Source organism: Sylvia atricapilla, chromosome Z, assembly GCF_009819655.1.
Source record: "Sylvia atricapilla isolate bSylAtr1 chromosome Z, bSylAtr1.pri, whole genome shotgun sequence".
NCBI classification, from domain to species: domain Eukaryota; kingdom Metazoa; phylum Chordata; class Aves; order Passeriformes; family Sylviidae; genus Sylvia; species Sylvia atricapilla.
Window position 1 is genome coordinate 18,691,266 of NC_089174.1, and position 19,290 is coordinate 18,710,555.

At 40.1% G+C, this 19,290-nt stretch overlaps 1 protein-coding gene across 1 annotated transcript in view; it reads right to left on the reverse strand.

Moving 5' to 3' along the window:
* FBXL17 (F-box and leucine rich repeat protein 17) overlaps positions 1 to 19,290 on the reverse strand; it is a 275,881-nt gene that overhangs the window by 242,192 nt on the left and 14,399 nt on the right. Inside the window, exons 3-4 of the mRNA XM_066339699.1 lie at positions 15,975 to 16,232; positions 15,125 to 15,256 (exon numbers count right to left, since the gene is read on the reverse strand). Of these exons, the coding sequence (XP_066195796.1) occupies positions 15,125 to 15,256; positions 15,975 to 16,232 (390 nt within the window). The remainder of the gene's footprint in view (positions 1 to 15,124; positions 15,257 to 15,974; positions 16,233 to 19,290) is intronic.

Consider the following 19,290-nt stretch of genomic DNA (forward strand, 5'->3'; position numbering starts at 1 on the left):
CAGGAACCAGTCAGTACCTCATCCCCACCAGTCATTCAGTGGCAGAACAATGCACCATCACCAGCAGCCAACATGCACCTCTCACCACCACAAACTGCTCCAGTGTCACAGGGTCAACAGGGGACAAACCAGAGCGGAACCCCTGGGTGGCCTTGGTCATGAAAGTGGGGAGGGAGCCCTTGAGGGTGTGGGGGACGTGTCAGCTCTATGGCAGCCAGGACCCTCACGTTTTAGGGCTTCAGTTTTTGGCAGACACTGGATCAGACTGCACCATTTTTCCTCAATCACACTGGCCCAGACATTGGCAAATTAAAGAAGTCCCTCCTGTGAACGGGGTGGGGGGACAATCCAGGGCATGGAAAAGTACCCAATTGGTGGCGATAACACTCCACACAAAAAAGGGGCCAGAACAAACAGTTGTCATTTACCCTTACATTTTACAGGATTCTCCACCCTTAATAGGAAGGGATGTCCTGGCTATGCTCGGAGTCAGGATTACAAATTTATAATGAGGGCCACTGCCTTACACCCTTTGCTGCCGATCAAATTGACCTGGAAATCATCAGACCCTGTATGGGTTGAGCAGTGGCCCCTATGCGAGCCTCGCTTGGCAGCTTTAATAGAACTGGTTGAGAGGGAACTGCAAAAGGATCATATAGAAACCACTGTGAGTCCTTGGAACACGCCCGTTTTTCCTGTACCCAAAAGGTCAGGAGAAGGCTATCGCTTAGTCCATGACCTGAGAGAAGTGAATAAAACAATCCGACCCATAGGTCCAGTTCAGACACTGTTGCCCATGAACTCAGCTGTTCCTGAAGGACAGCCATGTGCAGTATTGGACATTAAAGACTGTTTCTTTTCAATACCTTTGCATCCTGAGGACAGGGAACGATTTGCCTTCTCCGTGGTTTTCCCGAATGGCAATCGTCCCAGCCTGCGTTTCCAGTGGAAAGTGCTACCTCAAGGTATGGTCGACAGCCCAACCATCTGCCAGATCACCGTGGACAAAGCACTGATGCCAGTCCGACACTCCTATCCTGCTGCCACCATCATCCAGTACATGGACGACATTCTGGTCTCAGCACCATCAGCGAGCCAAGTGGATCATCTGGTATCCAGGATCACAGAGACCCTCCAGGCCAACGGCTTCGAGATTGCGAGCGCGAAGATCAAGAAAGGACCCTGTGTCACCTTCCTAGGAGTGGGAATCACAAGCTCCTACGTGACACCTCCTAAGGTGAAAGTCCACCGAGATGTTAAGACGCTCCACGACGTGCAACGCCTGGTAGGATCACTGCAGTGGCTTCGCAACATCGTCCTGATTCCTCCTGAGATCATGGACCCTCTGTACGACCTCCTGAAAGGAAAGCACCCCTGGGAACCCAAGGAGCTGACACCACAAGCAGCGAGCTCCCTCGACTTCATCGAACAGCAGATGTCCACTGGCACACTTGCCAGATGGAACCCAGCGATGCCTCTGGACTTATATGTGCATTTTACACAAAAGGGGGGAGTGGGAGCATTGGCCCAAGGACCTTCTGAAAAGGCCCGACCGATTCAATGGGTGGTCCTTGGAAGGCCTGCTCGTGCATTTTCCCCAGCAGTAGAATGCATCGCTAACCTCATCATGAAAGGCAGGAAACTCGCCTTGAAACACCTAGGGACTGAGCCAGCGAGAATCCACCTTCCTTTTCGCAAGCAACCGACCATAGAATCAACCACAATCTCGGAGCATCTAGCCCTTGCTCTCGTCGGATTTGGAGGAGAAATCTCCTACTCCACCAGACCACCCTGGACTCAGCTGCTGACCATAGTCGACATAGACCTGCCACCAAAGGTTATGGACAGACCACAGCCAGGACCAACAGCTTTCACAGACGCTTCCTCCACCACTTCTACGGCGACAGCAGTGTGGCAGGTAGGAGAGCAGTGGCATTGCATCAAAGCATGTGACCCCACACTGTCAGTGCAGCAGCTGGAAGCTACAGCAGTAACCCTGGCCTGTGGACTTTTCCAAGAGGAACACCTTAACATTGTAACAGACTCTATATTCGTGGCAAGGCTCTGCCTAGCCATGGCAGGACCAGGTGTGTCAACATCAGCAGCAGCCCTAATGCTAGAAGAGGCACTCTCTTCACGAAAGGGCACTGTATCAATCATTCACGTCAATAGCCACAACCCAATCAAAGGGTACTTTCAGATTGGCAACGATAAAGCAGATGCTGCAGCGAAAGGAGTCTGGACACTGCAGGAAGCCCGTCAACTGCATGAATCCCTCCACATTGGACCCAAAGCACTAGCGAAGAGATGTGGAATCACAACCGCGGATGCCAAACATGTAGTGGCTACCTGCCCTCACTGCCAGAAGTCACCCCTGTGGACTAGTGGAGTCAACCCAAGAGGTCTTAAGCCCTCAGAAATCTGGCAGTCGGACTTCACCTTGTGTCAGCTGCTGAAGCCTCGAGCATGGCTTGCAGTAACAGTGGACACGTTCAGTGGAACGATTGTAGCCACCCAGCATCCCAAGACTAACTCCAAAGCCACAATCCAGCACTGGTTGACAGCTATGGCATGGCTTGGTATCCCCAAGCAGATTAAAACAGATAATGGTTCAAATTTTATTTCTAAACCAGTGCAGGAATTCGCCTCCAAATGGAGGATCACATTAGTGCAAGGTATCCCATATAACAGTACTGGTCAGGCTATAGTCGAGCGGGCAAACCAAACCCTGAAAACTAAAATAGAGGTGTTGGCAAAAGCAGAAGGCTTTAACAAATCCATTCCCTCAGGAGAACAGGCACGCATACTGGCAACCGCACTGATAGCATTAAATCAATTCCCCAGAGGAAGTGAAGCAAATAATCCCATTCAAAAGCACTGGGCCTCCAGAGCACTAGAGGAGGGCCCGCAGGTTGTAATTAAAAATGAGCTGGGTGAATGGGAACGGGGCTGGAGATTAATGCTTACAGGGCGAGGGTATGCAGCTGTCAAAAGGGAGGGGAAAATCAGGTGGTGTCCTATTAAATCAATTAAACCTGATCTCCACAGTGAGCAGGATGAGACTAATGAAAACTGTGAGTTTCTGTTTACAGGACATGCTGGTGGGGCGACCACGTAACGCGTACACGCCTCTCCCAGAGGAACGAGACGCACCACCAAGCCGTCAGAAAGCACCAGAGAAACCCACGCGGGCAAGATCCAAGCACCAACGATATGCCTGTGTGATTTTGTTGCTGGGGTTTGTCGCCAGAGGACAAGCCAGCTCAGATTTCTACCCACACCAGCCATTCAGGTGGGTCATGAGACATCTTACCAGTGGTAAGGTGCTCAGAGACATCACCACACCAAACAGTCCATCCTTCGTGCTTCGTATTATCGATTTGTTTCCAGGACAACCAAAGGTAGACCCTCATTCTCCATTTTCATCACACACATACCTATCCTATTGGTGCCCAGCTTCAAACGCAGGAAAAAGCTATTGTAATAACCCCGGCTGGGGATATTGCGGACATTGGGGATGTGAGACCATTGTAACAGACGCCAGGCCGTCAGGGCCTGGGTGGGACCCACAAAAACCTGACAAATTCCTGCAATTCACCTGGGCACCCGCAGGTTGTAAAACACCTCTCTCTGTACACGGGAATTCCTATCGATATAGCTACAAGATCCCAAAAATCCGAAAATGCATATACTATAACATGACAGTTTTGCAACCCACTCATCCTAGCTGGACGGTGGGCAAAACCTGGACAGTGGTCCTTCAAGGGTCAAAAAAGTGGGTGAACGTGCAAATTACCAAGTCTCAACCCTCAGAACCCAGAGCTGTGGGGCCCAACAAGATAATTAAAAGCACACAGACAAAGAGAAATATGACCTACCCTAAGGCTGCACCTACGGGTGTCAGCAGGACCCCAACTAGTGATGCAGAAGCCTTTCAGATGGACAAATTAGCTAGGTCAGATCCCGATCCAATCTTTCGTATGTTAGAAGCTACCTTTCTATCCCTGAATGAATCTAACCCTAACCTAACCAATTCCTGTTGGCTTTGTTATGATGTCCAACCACCTTTTTATGAAGGAGTTGCTTTAAACACCCCATTCAGTTACTCAGCCGCTGATGCACCCCAGCAGTGCCGATGGGACACACCTCGCAGAGGGATCACCCTAAGCCAGGTCTCAGGCCGAGGCAAATGCTTTGGTAATGCAACCCTGGCTGAGCGAAAAGGGAATGTCTGTACCAGAGTTGTAAAGCCTAACAGAAAGAATAACAAGTGGGTAATACCTGCTACATCGGCAATGTGGGTTTGTCAGAAGTCCGGAGTAAGTCCGTGTGTATCTCTTCCCAAGTTTGATGATTCTAACGATTTCTGTGTCCAAGTTCTGATTGTTCCTAGAGTCCTGTACCACTCAGAGGAAGAAATGTACAGCCTTCTCGAAGAATCCAACAGGCTCCACAAAAGAGAGATATTGACAGGTGTTACCATCGCAATGCTACTCGGCTTAGGAGCAGCCGGCACAGCAACAGGTGTCTCAGCCCTGGCAACACAACACCAGGGTCTATCTCAGCTGCAAATAACTATAGATGAGGACCTGCAGAGGATCGAGAAGTCCATTTCCTACTTGGAGAAGTCAGTCTCTTCACTCTCAGAAGTGGTTTTACAAAACAGGCGTGGACTAGATCTTTTGTTCATGCAGCAAGGAGGCCTGTGTGCAGCCTTGAAAGAGGAATGCTGCTTCTATGCAGACCACACCGGAGTCGTAAGAGACTCCATGGCCGAACTCCGAAACAGACTGGCTCAGAGACAGAAAGATAGGGAAGCTCAGCAAGGCTGGTTCGAATCCTGGTTTAACCAATCCCCTTGGTTAACCACTTTAATTTCCACCTTGGTAGGCCCATTGGCAATGCTACTTCTAACTGTTACCTTCGGACCATGCCTGCTGAACAAGATAGTTTCATTTGTCAAAGCTCGCCTAGATCAGACTAACATTCTGTTCATAGGCCAACATGAGATGCTGTGAATTTAAAATCGCCAGTCACAAGATTTCCAAACTTGCCTGGCAGAAATTTACTCAAGTTTATAAACTCCTTTTTCCCTTATTAAGTCCTAACCTTCTACCTCATTTAGTGCCTATATCTATATATATATATATGCGTATAACTACCTCGTTCTTTTGTGAGAGAGGGGGGGGAGATGTGGTTGGATAGGGACAGGCGGCCGGAAGATCTCGGACTGTAACGGTGAGGATAAGAGCAAGCCCCATCCCCCTCTCGAGATAAGCTACCCCTGAAAGGAATGTAGACCCTCTACTAACATGTGCCAGTACTTTTCCACTCCAACTACTAACCCAGGAGGTGTGGCAATATCCTCTTTGACGTAGTAGTAGATAAGAAGTATAAAACCTGAACTTTTTACTTAATAAACGTCTTTTGTAACCGTCTACCATATTGGTGCCATGCGTCTGTTACAAGACCCGACCCACTCATGAAAGTAAAGTGGAAGTCGTGCTGTAGGCCTAGATACCAGAGCCTCCACTGTGGCAAAAACAGCGAACTGCTACAGATGCTAGATTTGCAATTTAAATGTAAATCCAAGTATAAATGCAAAAATTTACTCACCAAGGGGACAAATGTTTCTGTTTAAAACTCGTAAGAATTCACCCTTTACTCAAAAAAGACAGTACTCAGGATGGTGTCAGCAGTTTGGTCTCAGCGCCCATTCAATTTGCCCTGTAACCTGGGAGAAATGCTACATTGTTGGTAGAAAACTACCCGTATGAAACCACTGAGCAGAGCACCTCCAGATACCCACAGAGAACATACATTTATGTATGTGCTCCCAGGTACCAGTCACTCTAGAAAGGTGAGAAGAGAGAATGTAGACATTTGTAGAACTTGTACCCTTAATGATCTGATCTCTCATACTCATACTCTCATACTTCTGTAAGTTACAGTGAAGTTCTTTGGGAAACAAAAGTGTTTCCCCACAGCTTCAGAAATTTGTCAAGTTCATTCTTCTAGCTTCATAAAGACAAAAAAGTTCAACTGGAATTTCCTGAAAAGAAATTATATAAACAAAGCTGCCTGCCTGTCATTCATTACTTTTACATAATCTTGTTTCTGTCGTATACAAATAAAAATGTATTTGGATTATATTTGATTGATGCAAATTACCACTATTTTAAAATATTGATACTGACAGTTTTAAGGGATTTGCTTCACAGCATCATACTTATGATCTTTTTCAGTAAGCATCACAGCTCACTGGGAGAAATACTATCAGTTTTGATTTATTGCTATCCTCAGTGAATGGCTGAAGACTCTCACAAAGTACAGCATGAGTCAAGATACCAACTTAACAGATGAACAACCTACAAATGATTCATCTGGAGTTTGCCAGTATTCTCTTTGACACAAGACACCAGCAGATTAAAAGACATAAACAAACAAAAACCCCAACAGCAAAACAAACAAACTACAGAAATTTCTACTCCATTTAGGTAACTTTAATATCTAGCAGCACATATTTTAGTGGAAGGGGTTTTCACTCCAGTATCACGGAAATTGGTTTCTGACTAGAGTATGATCCCAAAAGATTTGGGATTTTTAACATATTGTTATTTCAAACAATTGAGGAGGCTCCATTCCAGCTACCAATTCGTGGTCATCAAGTTTTTAACTAAAAGCTCAAGTACCTTATTCAAAAACAAGAGCGGCCCAAAAAACACACAAAAGAAACAAAAAAGCAGAAGTGTCTACATTCTAACTAAGAATTTAAAATTCACAACTTGCTGAAATTTGTTTGTATATTGCATTTAGGATCTTCCCATTACCTCCATACATTTGGACTTTCAACACCAGAATCTTCAACACTTAGAACATTATTTGTTACAGTTCTTCCTAAGTTTGATTTTGATGTACAAAACTAACATGCCAGCCATTAATGCACAGGCATAAAATGATGTCACTTAAATGTATAAAAAAATGTATTCAACCTTTACTAAAATTATTTGCAAAATACATCATCTGCAAGTATCAAATGAATGATCAACATATAATGCTGACCAAAAAGTAGGAAAAAGTTCTGTATCAGCCACTTTTCTACTCGAATTCCATCACTCACTTCTTTGTCATTGAATTAATCTACAGCATATGTATTCCACATTTTTATACATAGAATGTTTATTATAAGTGGTAATAAATTACAGCCCAAAGAAATGCTTTAAGTGGTATTACACCTAATTTTATATCAATATCAAAATTGGAAGTTTTTTAAACAGTAGAGTAGGTATAGCCATTAATCAACCACATGTAACCTGACAAGAGTAAAAAAGTATCATTAATGTAGCAATACAGATTACAACTCCAGCTTTTGGTTGCTTTTAAATGCATGTACACAGTGTACATGTCAAGTAAACTCTCAACACCAAAATGTAGTAGCTGTGTAAAAAGAAAAAACAGAAAAGCAGAAAGTGGTGAAACCATACAGCTGACCTTATTGAGACACCTAAGGATTACTCTGACAGCTATCCTGGCAGCTGAAAGGAACACAGGGTCTGTGGAACCAGCACAATACTCAGAAATTATCTGCCGTGCATTGACAATTCCCCATAGCACGGGCCGGGCGCTCGTCACCACTACAAAGTCAATGCCGCCACCTAAGGGTGACAACACCACACTATATTTACTGACTACAGAAAGTTATATTGAAACTAAGAGGCTGACTCCTGCACTGTGGTTCTAATACCTTCACAGCAGATACGTGTAGCTGAGTTATGCACATGTACACAAGCTTTGCCTTTTTCCCTTCTATTAACATCAAACTTGGCATAAACATTTCACTGCAGGAACAGTACTACAGAAACATTTTGCCAAGGTCAAAATGCAACAGATCTAAACAAAAAAAAAGGCCAAAAAAATGAACTCTAAGAAATAAGGTTCTCTAAGTTAGGTTTCTAAGAAATTGACTGAATCATTTTACATTGTGGAAAAAAATTAATCAAGCAAATGTTCAGAAGAGCTTGTCAAAAGACAAGCTTTTCCATAACATTTTTACTACCAGACCGAAGTGTCACATAGTTCTTATGGAAGCATGACTTCCCATACATCATCTTACTATCAATATAGCTGTTACACCATTTTTAAAGCACTGAACCATACTTTTATGGTACATTAGTTGGTGGTGGTGGTGTGTATGTAAATTGGTTTTGCTTTAAAAATCTGTAATTCAGTACCCGATAGAAAATGAAACATCGTTATCCAAAGTTATGACATATAGTGTACACAAGAGAGAAATCCATCTTGGTATGTACAGGGTCCTTACTTGTGGGGGTGGTGAGGCACTGGAACAGTTTATCCAGAGATGTTGAGGACTGCCCTGGAAGGGGACAGGTTTCATGGGGCTTGGGCCACCTGATCTACTGGTGTAGTGGTAGTGGGACCAGACCTCAGGTACCCTCCAACCCAAACCATACCACGACTCCACGATCTTCCTGAACATGTAGATACACTTTCAGCAAGCAACTAATTACTGAGAGATGCTAGTTATCCAGCATCAACAAGTCCTAAGTAGGATGAGCTACATGAAGTTAAAAAGCTGTGTGATTTAGTGTGTTGGTTTTTTTGGCATCTGTAGCTGGATTTGCTGAAGCCTTAGGCCAGAAGCTGTGAACTTCGACCTAGATATGCTTTCAAACAGAAAAATTAATTTGCTTAGTCATCTTCCTAGGAACTGGTACAGCGCTGGGACAGTGCTGTGTTTTAGCTTTAGTATGAAAAGAATATTGATAACATAGTGACGTTTTTCGGTTGTTGCTAGGCAATGCTTACTATATTAGGACTAGTGGGTTTTTAGCTTTTCATGCTCAGGCAGTGAGCAGGTACACCAGGAAAAAAAACAGAAAATACAAAGGGGCTACAGCTGTCTGCAGATGCTGTAACTCAGTAAGACAAGAATTCAAGTGCCTGCCTGCATGGTAGACATGGAGAAAGAAACTAAAAAAGTGCTAGAGGACCACAAACCAAAAATCAGCATTAGATCGATCAAGGAATGAAGAGTGTGTGAGAGGTGGGGGCATAAGTCATAAGTATATAATTTCCCGGGGTTTTCTTTGTTCTGGGTCCTTCTTTGAAGGCATCCAACCTTCTCTGACCTGATGCTGTATCTCTGTTAAACCCATTATTTTTATAAATCCAGTGTCTGAGATTTTGCTTCAGGAAACCTAGGTCACACCTGAAGGAGGAGGTGCCTGTGTCTGCAAAGAAAACCAGCAAGAGATCCTTCTGAACATGGGGGTTTAATTGTAAAAATAGTAATTGAAGGCAGAAGTCTGGAACAACTACAGTTCTTTTCAAAACCTCAAATAATGAAATAAGGTGGTTCAAAAGTATTTTGGGAAAGTATGCCTGAAGAAACATGGGAAAATAATTCTTCTTCTGAAATTTCTTCAAGTAAAAGAACAGTCTTAAGAACTGTATGTAAGAAGTGAAGATATGGAGTGTATTGTGGGGGATGGAAGAAGGACAGGGAAATTACATTCTTTTGGAATATCTTCCCCAAAAAAATTTCTTTAATTTACTTGTTACCACTGAAACAAAGTAAGTTATTTCCATACATTCTAAACATTTGACACTGTGCAGTTTGTATGCCTTATAATACTTTCTTCCTGAAACAATTTGCCTGGGCTAATTGTTTGTAGCAAAAGCAAAGCCAAATACTCTCTCAGTATCTGTGACACAAAGTGCAATGCTGAAGTAAGTGTTTTGTAGATGACAAGTACAAAGCAGGAAGGGAAATAGTTCCCAAAATAAAAAAGAAGTGGGGAGAAGAATATAATTTACAGACAAAAAAAAGATTATCAGCTTACACAATGCTGACTATTCAGAAAATATAAGAATTAAGTTTATTTTTTCCTCTGCATTTTATACTTAGTTGACTCCAGTCAATGCTTTAAAAGCATATGTTAACACTTTACCTGTGTGACAAAACTGTAATATTCTGTTTAGTCTATCTTAATTTTTTTTACTGAAACTAAAGTACATTATTCACATATCTTAAGCATAGTAGTTTCTATCAAATATACCATCACAGTTAACTTGAATTTCAACTCTTATCTGCTGCAAACTGCAAAGGTAAGCAGAAAACTTACAGAATACTCATCTTAAAAAAATGTTAAATAGCCACCTGTAAAATACATACTTTAAAAGTGTTATGACATATCAAGCATATTGCAAAAACTGCGCCAAAACTTGGTTATCTTGAAATTGAAGAATCAAGAGTCTAACAAAGAAATAGAAACATGGTGTAAGAACAAAGTTCAGTCTTTAGAATTTTTAAAAATTTAATAAGGGGATAAAAAGGGACAAAGTCCAGCACTGAGGTGTTTCTGGCTACAGGCCAAAAAACACACCATCAGTTTTGAAACAACATTCTCTATATACTTTTACATTACTGGGGTACACACATATTCATAAGTTTATACATTGGTTTGTTTGTTTGGTTGGTTTTTTTGTTTTTTTGGTTTTGTTTTTTTTTTGTTACAGGAACTCTTTTGTTTGGTTTTAACTTCTGACTTGTCTGCATGGCATCTTGTAGGTTGGGTCAATATACTGTATTTCTTCTCGCGGTTTCGTCCTGTTGTTTCACACTCCCTGATAACAAGGAATCAAATAAATTCTTCTCTAAATTTTCTCTAATTCTTCTCTAAATTGGTGCTCCAGTTCCTGTCACTTATCACCTGGAGAGGCCAGTACACAGATGTGAGAAACAACTGGATGAAACTAATTGTTTTTGCATCATTCTCTGAATTAAAGGCATTTTTAACATTCCATATTTTGCTAGAGCCTATGAAATATTAATCACAATATTATTTATATAAGCTATATGTTACATACATAAATGGTTAGATTATTTTATACTTACAAGTAGCAAAAAGGAGTTCTAAATCGTACCATATCAAAATACTTGTGATTAATAACAATATGCAAAAGCTAATACATAAATGCAAAAGCCAATATTATATTGTCATTTATGACATATTTATAACACATATATTATATTTTATATTCTAAATGTCTTAATGAATATACTTGGGAACCATCAAGCAAATTATCTGCCTTTAAGCATCCACTTCACAACATCATTTTATTGGAATGGAAGAAGTGCTGCCATAGGAGCTACTATAGTAGCTCCTGAATGAATTAGCTTGTAAAAGAGAAAAGAGAGCAAGGAACAAAGTATAGAGGCAGGAATGCTGTCATTCTCTTACAGTATCTAAAATTCTACCTTGCTTTATCTTTAGAAGCTCTCTCTCATTATCCATATCTAGTCCACCACAAAAAACACAGACACTGGGTGGAATAATGGGGAATTATAATTTTATTTTATTTATTTGATTATATTATGATTTTAGCCATTAAGTAACCAAGTTAAGGAAAAGCAATTAAAAATAAAATAGCGTGTTAAATCAAATTAGTTAAGTGGAGAAGAGTTTTCTCCAGCTTTACAGTGAACTCCCAAATCTAGACAAACTCTATCCAAAATAAGGAAAACAGAGAGCTTGTGTGAAAGCTTCTGGAGATAACCCTTCTGTTTCGGTGCTCTGTTGTCACCGAGGTCTACATCTCACAAAGCCTTTAAAACCTTTTAGGACTCCATCCTTCTATGCAAGGTTGCAATAAAAACAATTGGGGTAAAGTACCCCCCACTCTGTGTATTAGTAAGAGAACTACACATTAGTGTGGAGCAGTTCTCTGACTTTGCACCTAAGCTATCTACTCTGTGTGGGGTGGAAAGATTAAAAACAGCAATTGTTAAGTTGAAAATGAAACTAACCCATCCATCTTCCACCAGCTACATTCACACTGAACGTTCACATGATGCAAACACAGAAGTTATAGCATATCACACCAGTCACAACCATAAAATAAGGAGTCCAACTAAATTCAGCCAAGAAATTATGAAATTTTCTAGTTTTGTCTGGACAGAGCTATAATCTATTCTTCCATTTACACTGAAATTCGGCAAGATTATTCAACTGCATCAGACTGTTTGGGGGCAGATCAGGAGAGAGAACAGAGTGGCACACTTCATAAGTCCTACATTTGTAATTTATTTTTTTTTAACTAGGTTCTCAATTTGGCCAGTATGCTTCAGAAAACAGGCTCAGCACGTAATTGTTCTTTCACTCAAAGGACAGAGGAAAAATAAATATGTTTTGAAGAGATACAAATCCTAAACAATTATGCAAATAACAACAACCTTCTGTTGAGTTAGCTATGCAACGTTAACCTTTTCCTCTTAGATCCTTTGTCCCATTTATTAATTGCAGCTTTTTCTTATTACCATGACATAATCAGCACTTCAAAGACAGGAAAAGGTCTATTTTTCTGTGAAATGTCTAGCATATGCAACAATCAGAACATAAATTCTCCTTTCTCCGTTTCTGCTCAGCAGTCTGATAACGGAGTTACTTAGCAACAGATGAAGCAACTGAACTGTGTTGCCTGATCCACACACATTTCAGTGCAAAGTAACACTCACAAAGGCATTATTTAGCTGATGGTTGCTTCTGCCTAGATGTATTCTTGAAGTGTAAAATCTGTTAGTGTGAGACAAGCTTATATGAAAACTCAACCATCATGTACTATCTGTAATGTACCACACATTTTGAAATTAACAGAAATTGTAAGAGTCACATACATGATTTTGAGCACCTCTGAAAAAAGAATAAACAAGAAAGCACAAAATACAAGACTATTTAGATGGATGCTACAGCAGCTGCTTAAAAGGGGAGGATAGGAGTCCTCTTTGTAGCATACTGACAAGGTATGAACTTTAAATACACAGACCAAACCCTCACACATCAAGTACACAATTCTTGCTACAGAATATTTTGATTTCTGAGAATAAATACTTAGTCATTTTGAAAACACACACACAAACACATATTTCCCCAAACCATTTTCTTCACCAGAGAAGCAGGAATTAGTATGTGCCACATCAAATACTAAGAAGATTTTTTTAGAAGGGAGAAAAGTAATCCACAGAATTTGACACACCATTTTCCAACCATTAATCCCTTTTAAGGTAATTCCACAACTGAAAAATTCCTGTATTTTTTATTTATTTTGGAATGTAAATGTTTCTCTTTTATAATTGCGTAAGAACTTCTTAAAAACTGTCTTGGTTCATCACACAAAACTACAATGCCAGCAAGACTTTAAAGTCTCTTGACCCTAGCAAGGGGAAAGCACAGCAGCTTTTTCAGCTTTGTCATCTAGCGGCACTGTTCAAGTGTTACTTTTTTCTAAGGATTAAATACTCTGGAGTTCATAAGAGCTTCAAAACCTTTTTCGTGTGTACATACAAAGATTTATGGAGCTGAATTTAATTTTACAGAGCTATATCAAGTTTGCCCCAAGACTTTTTCTTCCCCCTGAAAAATTAAAGATGGGCAGGAATTAAGGTACAATTTGACACTGAAAAAAGAAAGTACATTCATGAAAAACTAGGCAAAAATTCAGTTTTGGTAAGTCAGTAGACAAATTACCAGAAGTGACAAAATTTTAAGAAATTTCCTATTCATTTGACAGCAAACAGTTTTGTCTTATTTGCAACTAAAATTCAGTGTTATGTTTTCAACAATGAAGGCAACAAAGTAGAGTGCAAGTTAAGAGCACATTTCACGACTGCCTTAAAAAGAATAAAGATAATTCCAATGTTCCATTTCAAACAGGAACTTTGATGAAATTTCAGATATTATGACCACAAAGTCTTTAAGCGCTAATAACTGCAATAACAACTTCTTAGGTTGTTCACGCTATAAAGATAATCAAAATTCCAATGATGAGAACACTAAGACGCATCTACAAGAAAAGCTAAGTTAACACCTTCCCTCCATATTTTCCAGTGATCAGGTACTTATGCCAATATTTAAACATACTGCATTCTTAACTACAATTAAACCATCTTTCACACACAATTATGCAAATCTTGAAGGTTTTTCTCTTCCTTTCAAAGACATATAAATAAGTTTTCTCTCTCCAGAAAAGAAAGGAAGCTAGATGTTTTTCCTTCCAGACTTCTCAAATAATTTCTTTCTCATATTTAAAGTTTTTTATGTATTAAGGTAAGTATTAGAAGAACTAGCTTTGACAGTATTCAAAATTGTGTTTCAAAACAGGAGTAGGCACGGGCCCTTTTTCTGCATTTAAACTATACAGAAATCTCAGTTTGGTTTTTATCTTCTAATTTTCAACTTTCTACAGTTCTGATCAAAACCAATAACTGGCTGCCTTTTTCTTTCTTTACTGATTTGAGATTGGTTTATATATTAAAAAAAAAAACAATCTCGAGCACTAGCATCTCTTTGTCTATCTGAAGGCAAATATCAAATGATTCTTGAATACAAGGTATGCTGTTTTCTTACAAACACAATTTATTTGTTCCAATTCAGCACTTTTGAAACAAAGGTTATAACCACAATATTAGCCAACAGTTAAAAATTCAACTGCAAGCAAGTTTTACTACTTTCTTGCAAGAAATAAATTTTTAAAATAAAATAATTTTTTAAAAAAGAACTCTTAAGTCAGTGCTCTGCTATACCATTTACAAGCCACTCTTTCTGCATTAGAAAACATCATTTCAGAGACTGCTTAGAATTAGGATGCAAGATTGTTTTATTACTCCTCAATAGTATCCTTCCACTAGCACAGGCACACTATCCTGGTAAGAAAGTGATATAGCTCAAGAAAATATTATGAGTGTATCACTTGTAATCAAGAACCCATGCTCCAAAAATCTTTTAGCTGTTTGCACTTTTTACTGCACTTGTAGAAAGAAAATAAATATTCCATATGAACTGTTTTCCTATTCAAACCATGCATGTCTGAAACAATTACTCCTGAAATATCATGTTAAAAACAAGAAGTCATTGCATTTAGCTTAACTTGTACTTGCATCACCTGAGCCATCTCTGTAGAATTGCAATTTTCACAGCCAGAAACATTTTCAAGCAATTCACTTGCAAAAAGCCATTCTAAAGAACACTTTTAAAAGATAAAGAGCAAGAGAAAGCTTTGACAATCAAAATGCCTTGGGAAGAAAAAAATCATGATATGTACTTACTAATTTGTTTTCTTGCATATATATTCTTTGCAGCTTCAGACAGCCTTTAGCTATAATGATCATTCCTTCATCTGAGATCTTGTAACATTGCCCAAAATGTATGTCTTTCAATTCCCTGCATTTTGAACCGAGCTGCAATTAATGAAATCAAAGGGAAAAAAAAAACACCAGAATTTGACTGAAATGAAGAGATGGGAGAAAAGATTTTTTTTTCTGCTTCTCTACCCTCCATTAAAAATTATCTTTCTTTTCAGGCTTTGAAACACTATACACAAATGAGAAAGATTCTAATTACATACATGATAAAATTAAGTCGCTAACTACAGTCAACAAAATGGAGCTAAAAGCAGCACATAACCATAAGATTATTTACTGTATGTACATGTAGCTAACAACACCTTTATGCTCAACAGCTTATTTGATTTACCCTAACTCTTAAATGCTCCTTTAACGCACTCAGAGATTTGATGACACCTTCCTGCACATCTAACAAATAAAGATCTTAGTCACCTTCAGCGTTCATGAAGCAAAAACGAGTTATTCAAACACAGGTTTTGAATAGCAACCAAACTCAGGAAAATTGAATCCAATAAAAGTGCGGTATAGGATGTCAAACTGCAGATTTAACTACAAAAGCGATCTTTCATCCCTCGGTATTAAGAAGAAAAAAGAAAGTATGTGCAGTCTCTAGAGAACAGCATTTACTGCACCAAAAAAAGGTCTCCATGCACCAACTTTTAAAACTGAAGGTTTTTTGTGATTTTAATTAAATCCTAAGAAAGGGTATCTTCTACTTGCTAAGCTGAAATATACTACATTTACAGAAAGAATTTGTGGAACGGATGGTTACCTGCTTCAGGCCTTCATCAGTGAGTCGGTCTTGATTGCCCACATGCACTTTCTGAAGAAGAGGACACTGAGAGGCAACTGCAATAATAGAGGTGTCAGAAAGTTGTTTACATCTGTAGGCAGTATACCTTAGGAGCCCAGGACATTTAATTGCTAATATGCATACTCCTGTATCAGATACATTGCGACAATCAGAAATATTGATTTCAGTAATATTCTGGCTTCTTGATGCTATTTTTTCCAACAGCTCATCAGTGACCTGCAAAGAAAAAACAAATACATATAACCTTTGCCATAAAAATCTTTAATGTCATTAGGACGAAATGGCTGTTCTAATATGCATTTCCATGAGCTATAGGAAAATGAAACTATATGTCCTTTAGAAATAGTACCTATGACTGAATATTTATCTGTGATTGGTTTGCTTTGGAGTGGGGAGGGGCTGATGGTTTTGATCAGATATGAGCAACTGAGGGAAAGACAGTTCTGACAAACTATGTAGACTGTAGCTAGATGGTTTCATGATAAAGCTTACAAAGGTAGAGGCAAGAGCTAGACAAGGACAGAAAATATGGGCAGCTGCAGAAATTTATGTCACCACAAAAAGAATCCCAAACAGCTGGCCAACTTGACAGAAGTTCTCAAGTACCAGACTGAACTCCAGAGTTAGGAGGGTAACCACAGAACTGAATCTCTTTTTAGCCACAAATAGACTACCTCTGATGTCCAGGTATTAAAAAAAAAAAAATTACTTGTTGGCAAAATTGTCTTATTAACGTTTAAGGCTTGATGTGCTCTTCAATGACCTCAGCTCCTAGGGGAGGTTAACAAAGCTTGGGGAGAGTAAGGTACTAGTGACAGTGGACACAAAGAATGCAGAATTCACAGACCACAATGACATGTGTCAGAACTTCCTAGATAAGGAAGAAAGTAACAAAGTCAAGTCAGCAACTGTGCAGAATCAACTGCAGCTGAGTAAAAGGCGATTCTGGCAAGAGGAGATGGCAAACACCACAGACCAACAACCCAAGAAACCCACCAGCCCAAAAGACCAGAAAGACTGGGTATGTGGACTAATTGGCATAAGAAGTGCAGGAATCATTTAACCAACAGAAGGTAGAATACTAACTAATAACAGAACTATATAACTTGTAGTCAACAAACATTACTGCATTTGTTTACTGAAAGATATGTGATTTCATATTGATAATCATTTCTCCCCTATGGCAATTGTGTTAGTCTTCATTCTATTATTTTTGTTACTTAATTATTTTTGTTGTATGGAAGGACAGTGTTCCAATGTCTTAAAACTTTTTTTTATTTCATTTTAATATATTAGCTAGCAGGTATGCTCAATTAAATCAAAGGGAGGACTGTTGAGGAATACATTCAGTACAAACAGCTTGGGGTGTGTAGCTGCAGTGGAGCTCAGGCTGAGCTCCAGGTGGCACAGCCAGAGGCAAAAGGCCATTCATGAACTGGTGCCAACTCTGCACAACAAAGGGCAGAGAGACCTCTGGCACAGCCAGGTGAGGGACACTTGAAAAAACAGCTGGAGCCAAGAGCCCCCAGATGTACCCATGCACATACAGTGAGGCCCCGCTGTTGGGGTCCCTCCTCCTCCAGCTTGAGCTGTTATTCTGCTGTTGCACAACGATTACATTACTTTACGGACCCAGAGGTCTGAGACTCTGCTCTGTGAAACCTGAAACCGAGGCAGTAAGGAAAGTGGTCTGACTGTGTGGGGTGTGCAGGGAGCTGAGCCGGGCATCCATCACCTCCCCTGAGCAGCTACCGGGAGGGACTTTGGTCCCAGGCAGGCGGTGCCAGTGTGGCTGACAGAGCAGCCCCTGGATGCTCAGACAGCAAAGTTTCCTTAACACCTTTGTTAAAAAAACAAATTCCTTCCATTTTGTATCTATAAACCTTGTAGTTACTAAAAATGACAACAATCTTAAAAGAAGACAATCCTACAAAGGACCATTCAGAAATACTTATCCATCACCTGGCACAGACGAGATTTAGCTTTAACCAAAGACAGCAAGAAAGCAACACAAATCCCTTTTGATTTTTGCAAATCAGATCTTTTTTCTTGCTCTTTCATCAGGCAGGTGTTGAGATAGAAAAGAACTGTACTGGTTTTGCCTGGGATAAAAGTAATTTTCTTCACAGTGACTAGTATGGGATTGTGTTTTGGATTTGTGCTGTTTTTCTTATTGCTGAGCAGGGATTGCACAGAGCCAAGGCTTTTTCTGCTTTTCACCTGGCCACACTGGCAAAGAGGCTGTGAGGGAACATAGCCAGGATCCCCCAAGTGACCAAAGGGATATTCCAGACAATGTGGCATCATGCTCGGTGTATAAAGTGAAAGGAAGAAGGAGGAACGGGGTTTGTCATTTTCAGTGATGGGGTTTGTCATCTCAAGTTATTGTTCTGTATGATGGGGTCCTGCTTTGCTGGGGATGCCTGAGCAACTGCCAGCTGATAAGAAGCAGGGAATTAATTCTTTGTCTTGCTTGCATTGTGTATGTGTGTGCAATTTTTGCTTTCACTATTAAACTGTCTTCCAGTTGTCTCCCAAACCCTACTGGTGGGGGAATGAGGAAGGGGCTGCCTGGGCCTTGGCTGCTTGCTGGGGTTAAACCACAACACCACCAAATTGCAAAGAGAAAAAATCCTTCTTCAAATGCAACTGTCTGGGTTTTATTTCTCTGTACCCTCTACATTCATGAAGTCTCACTCTTTATACTGTTTATAAACCCCTGCATTCAGCAAGAAACCCAAGGGTAGTGGCCAAACAATACTGGCATCCCTAAAGCTTTCCATGGAAGGAAGTTACCCTGTACAATTTAAGGCTAGGCTCCTAGGCATCTCACTAAATCAAACCTGCAAATATTTCATTTTAGGATCAGCTATAGGCCTAAAAAAACCGCAAACTAAACACAATCTTTTTTCTAACGAGTAGGAGCCATACCAGCTGAAGAATAAAATAAAGACAAATTGTTAAAACAAACAGAGCAAGCACCATGTATGTGACTATTCTTCCAACTACAGCATCCTCACAAATGCTCATGTTTGTCTTTGAATTAATAAGAGGTCTGATCGTTCCAGATGACCTGATGCAGAGTTAAGACACGTAACCCACGACCCATTTCAAATAGCACTTGTGCTCACACTGTTTAACAACCGATCTCAGACAAAATATACTATATTTAAAGGAACCAACCTAAGGGTCCAGACATTTTCAGCAAATAGGAAAATTCCTGAAACTACAGATATCACTGTTTTATGTGTTTCTTCTGTTTACCTCAGTCAAA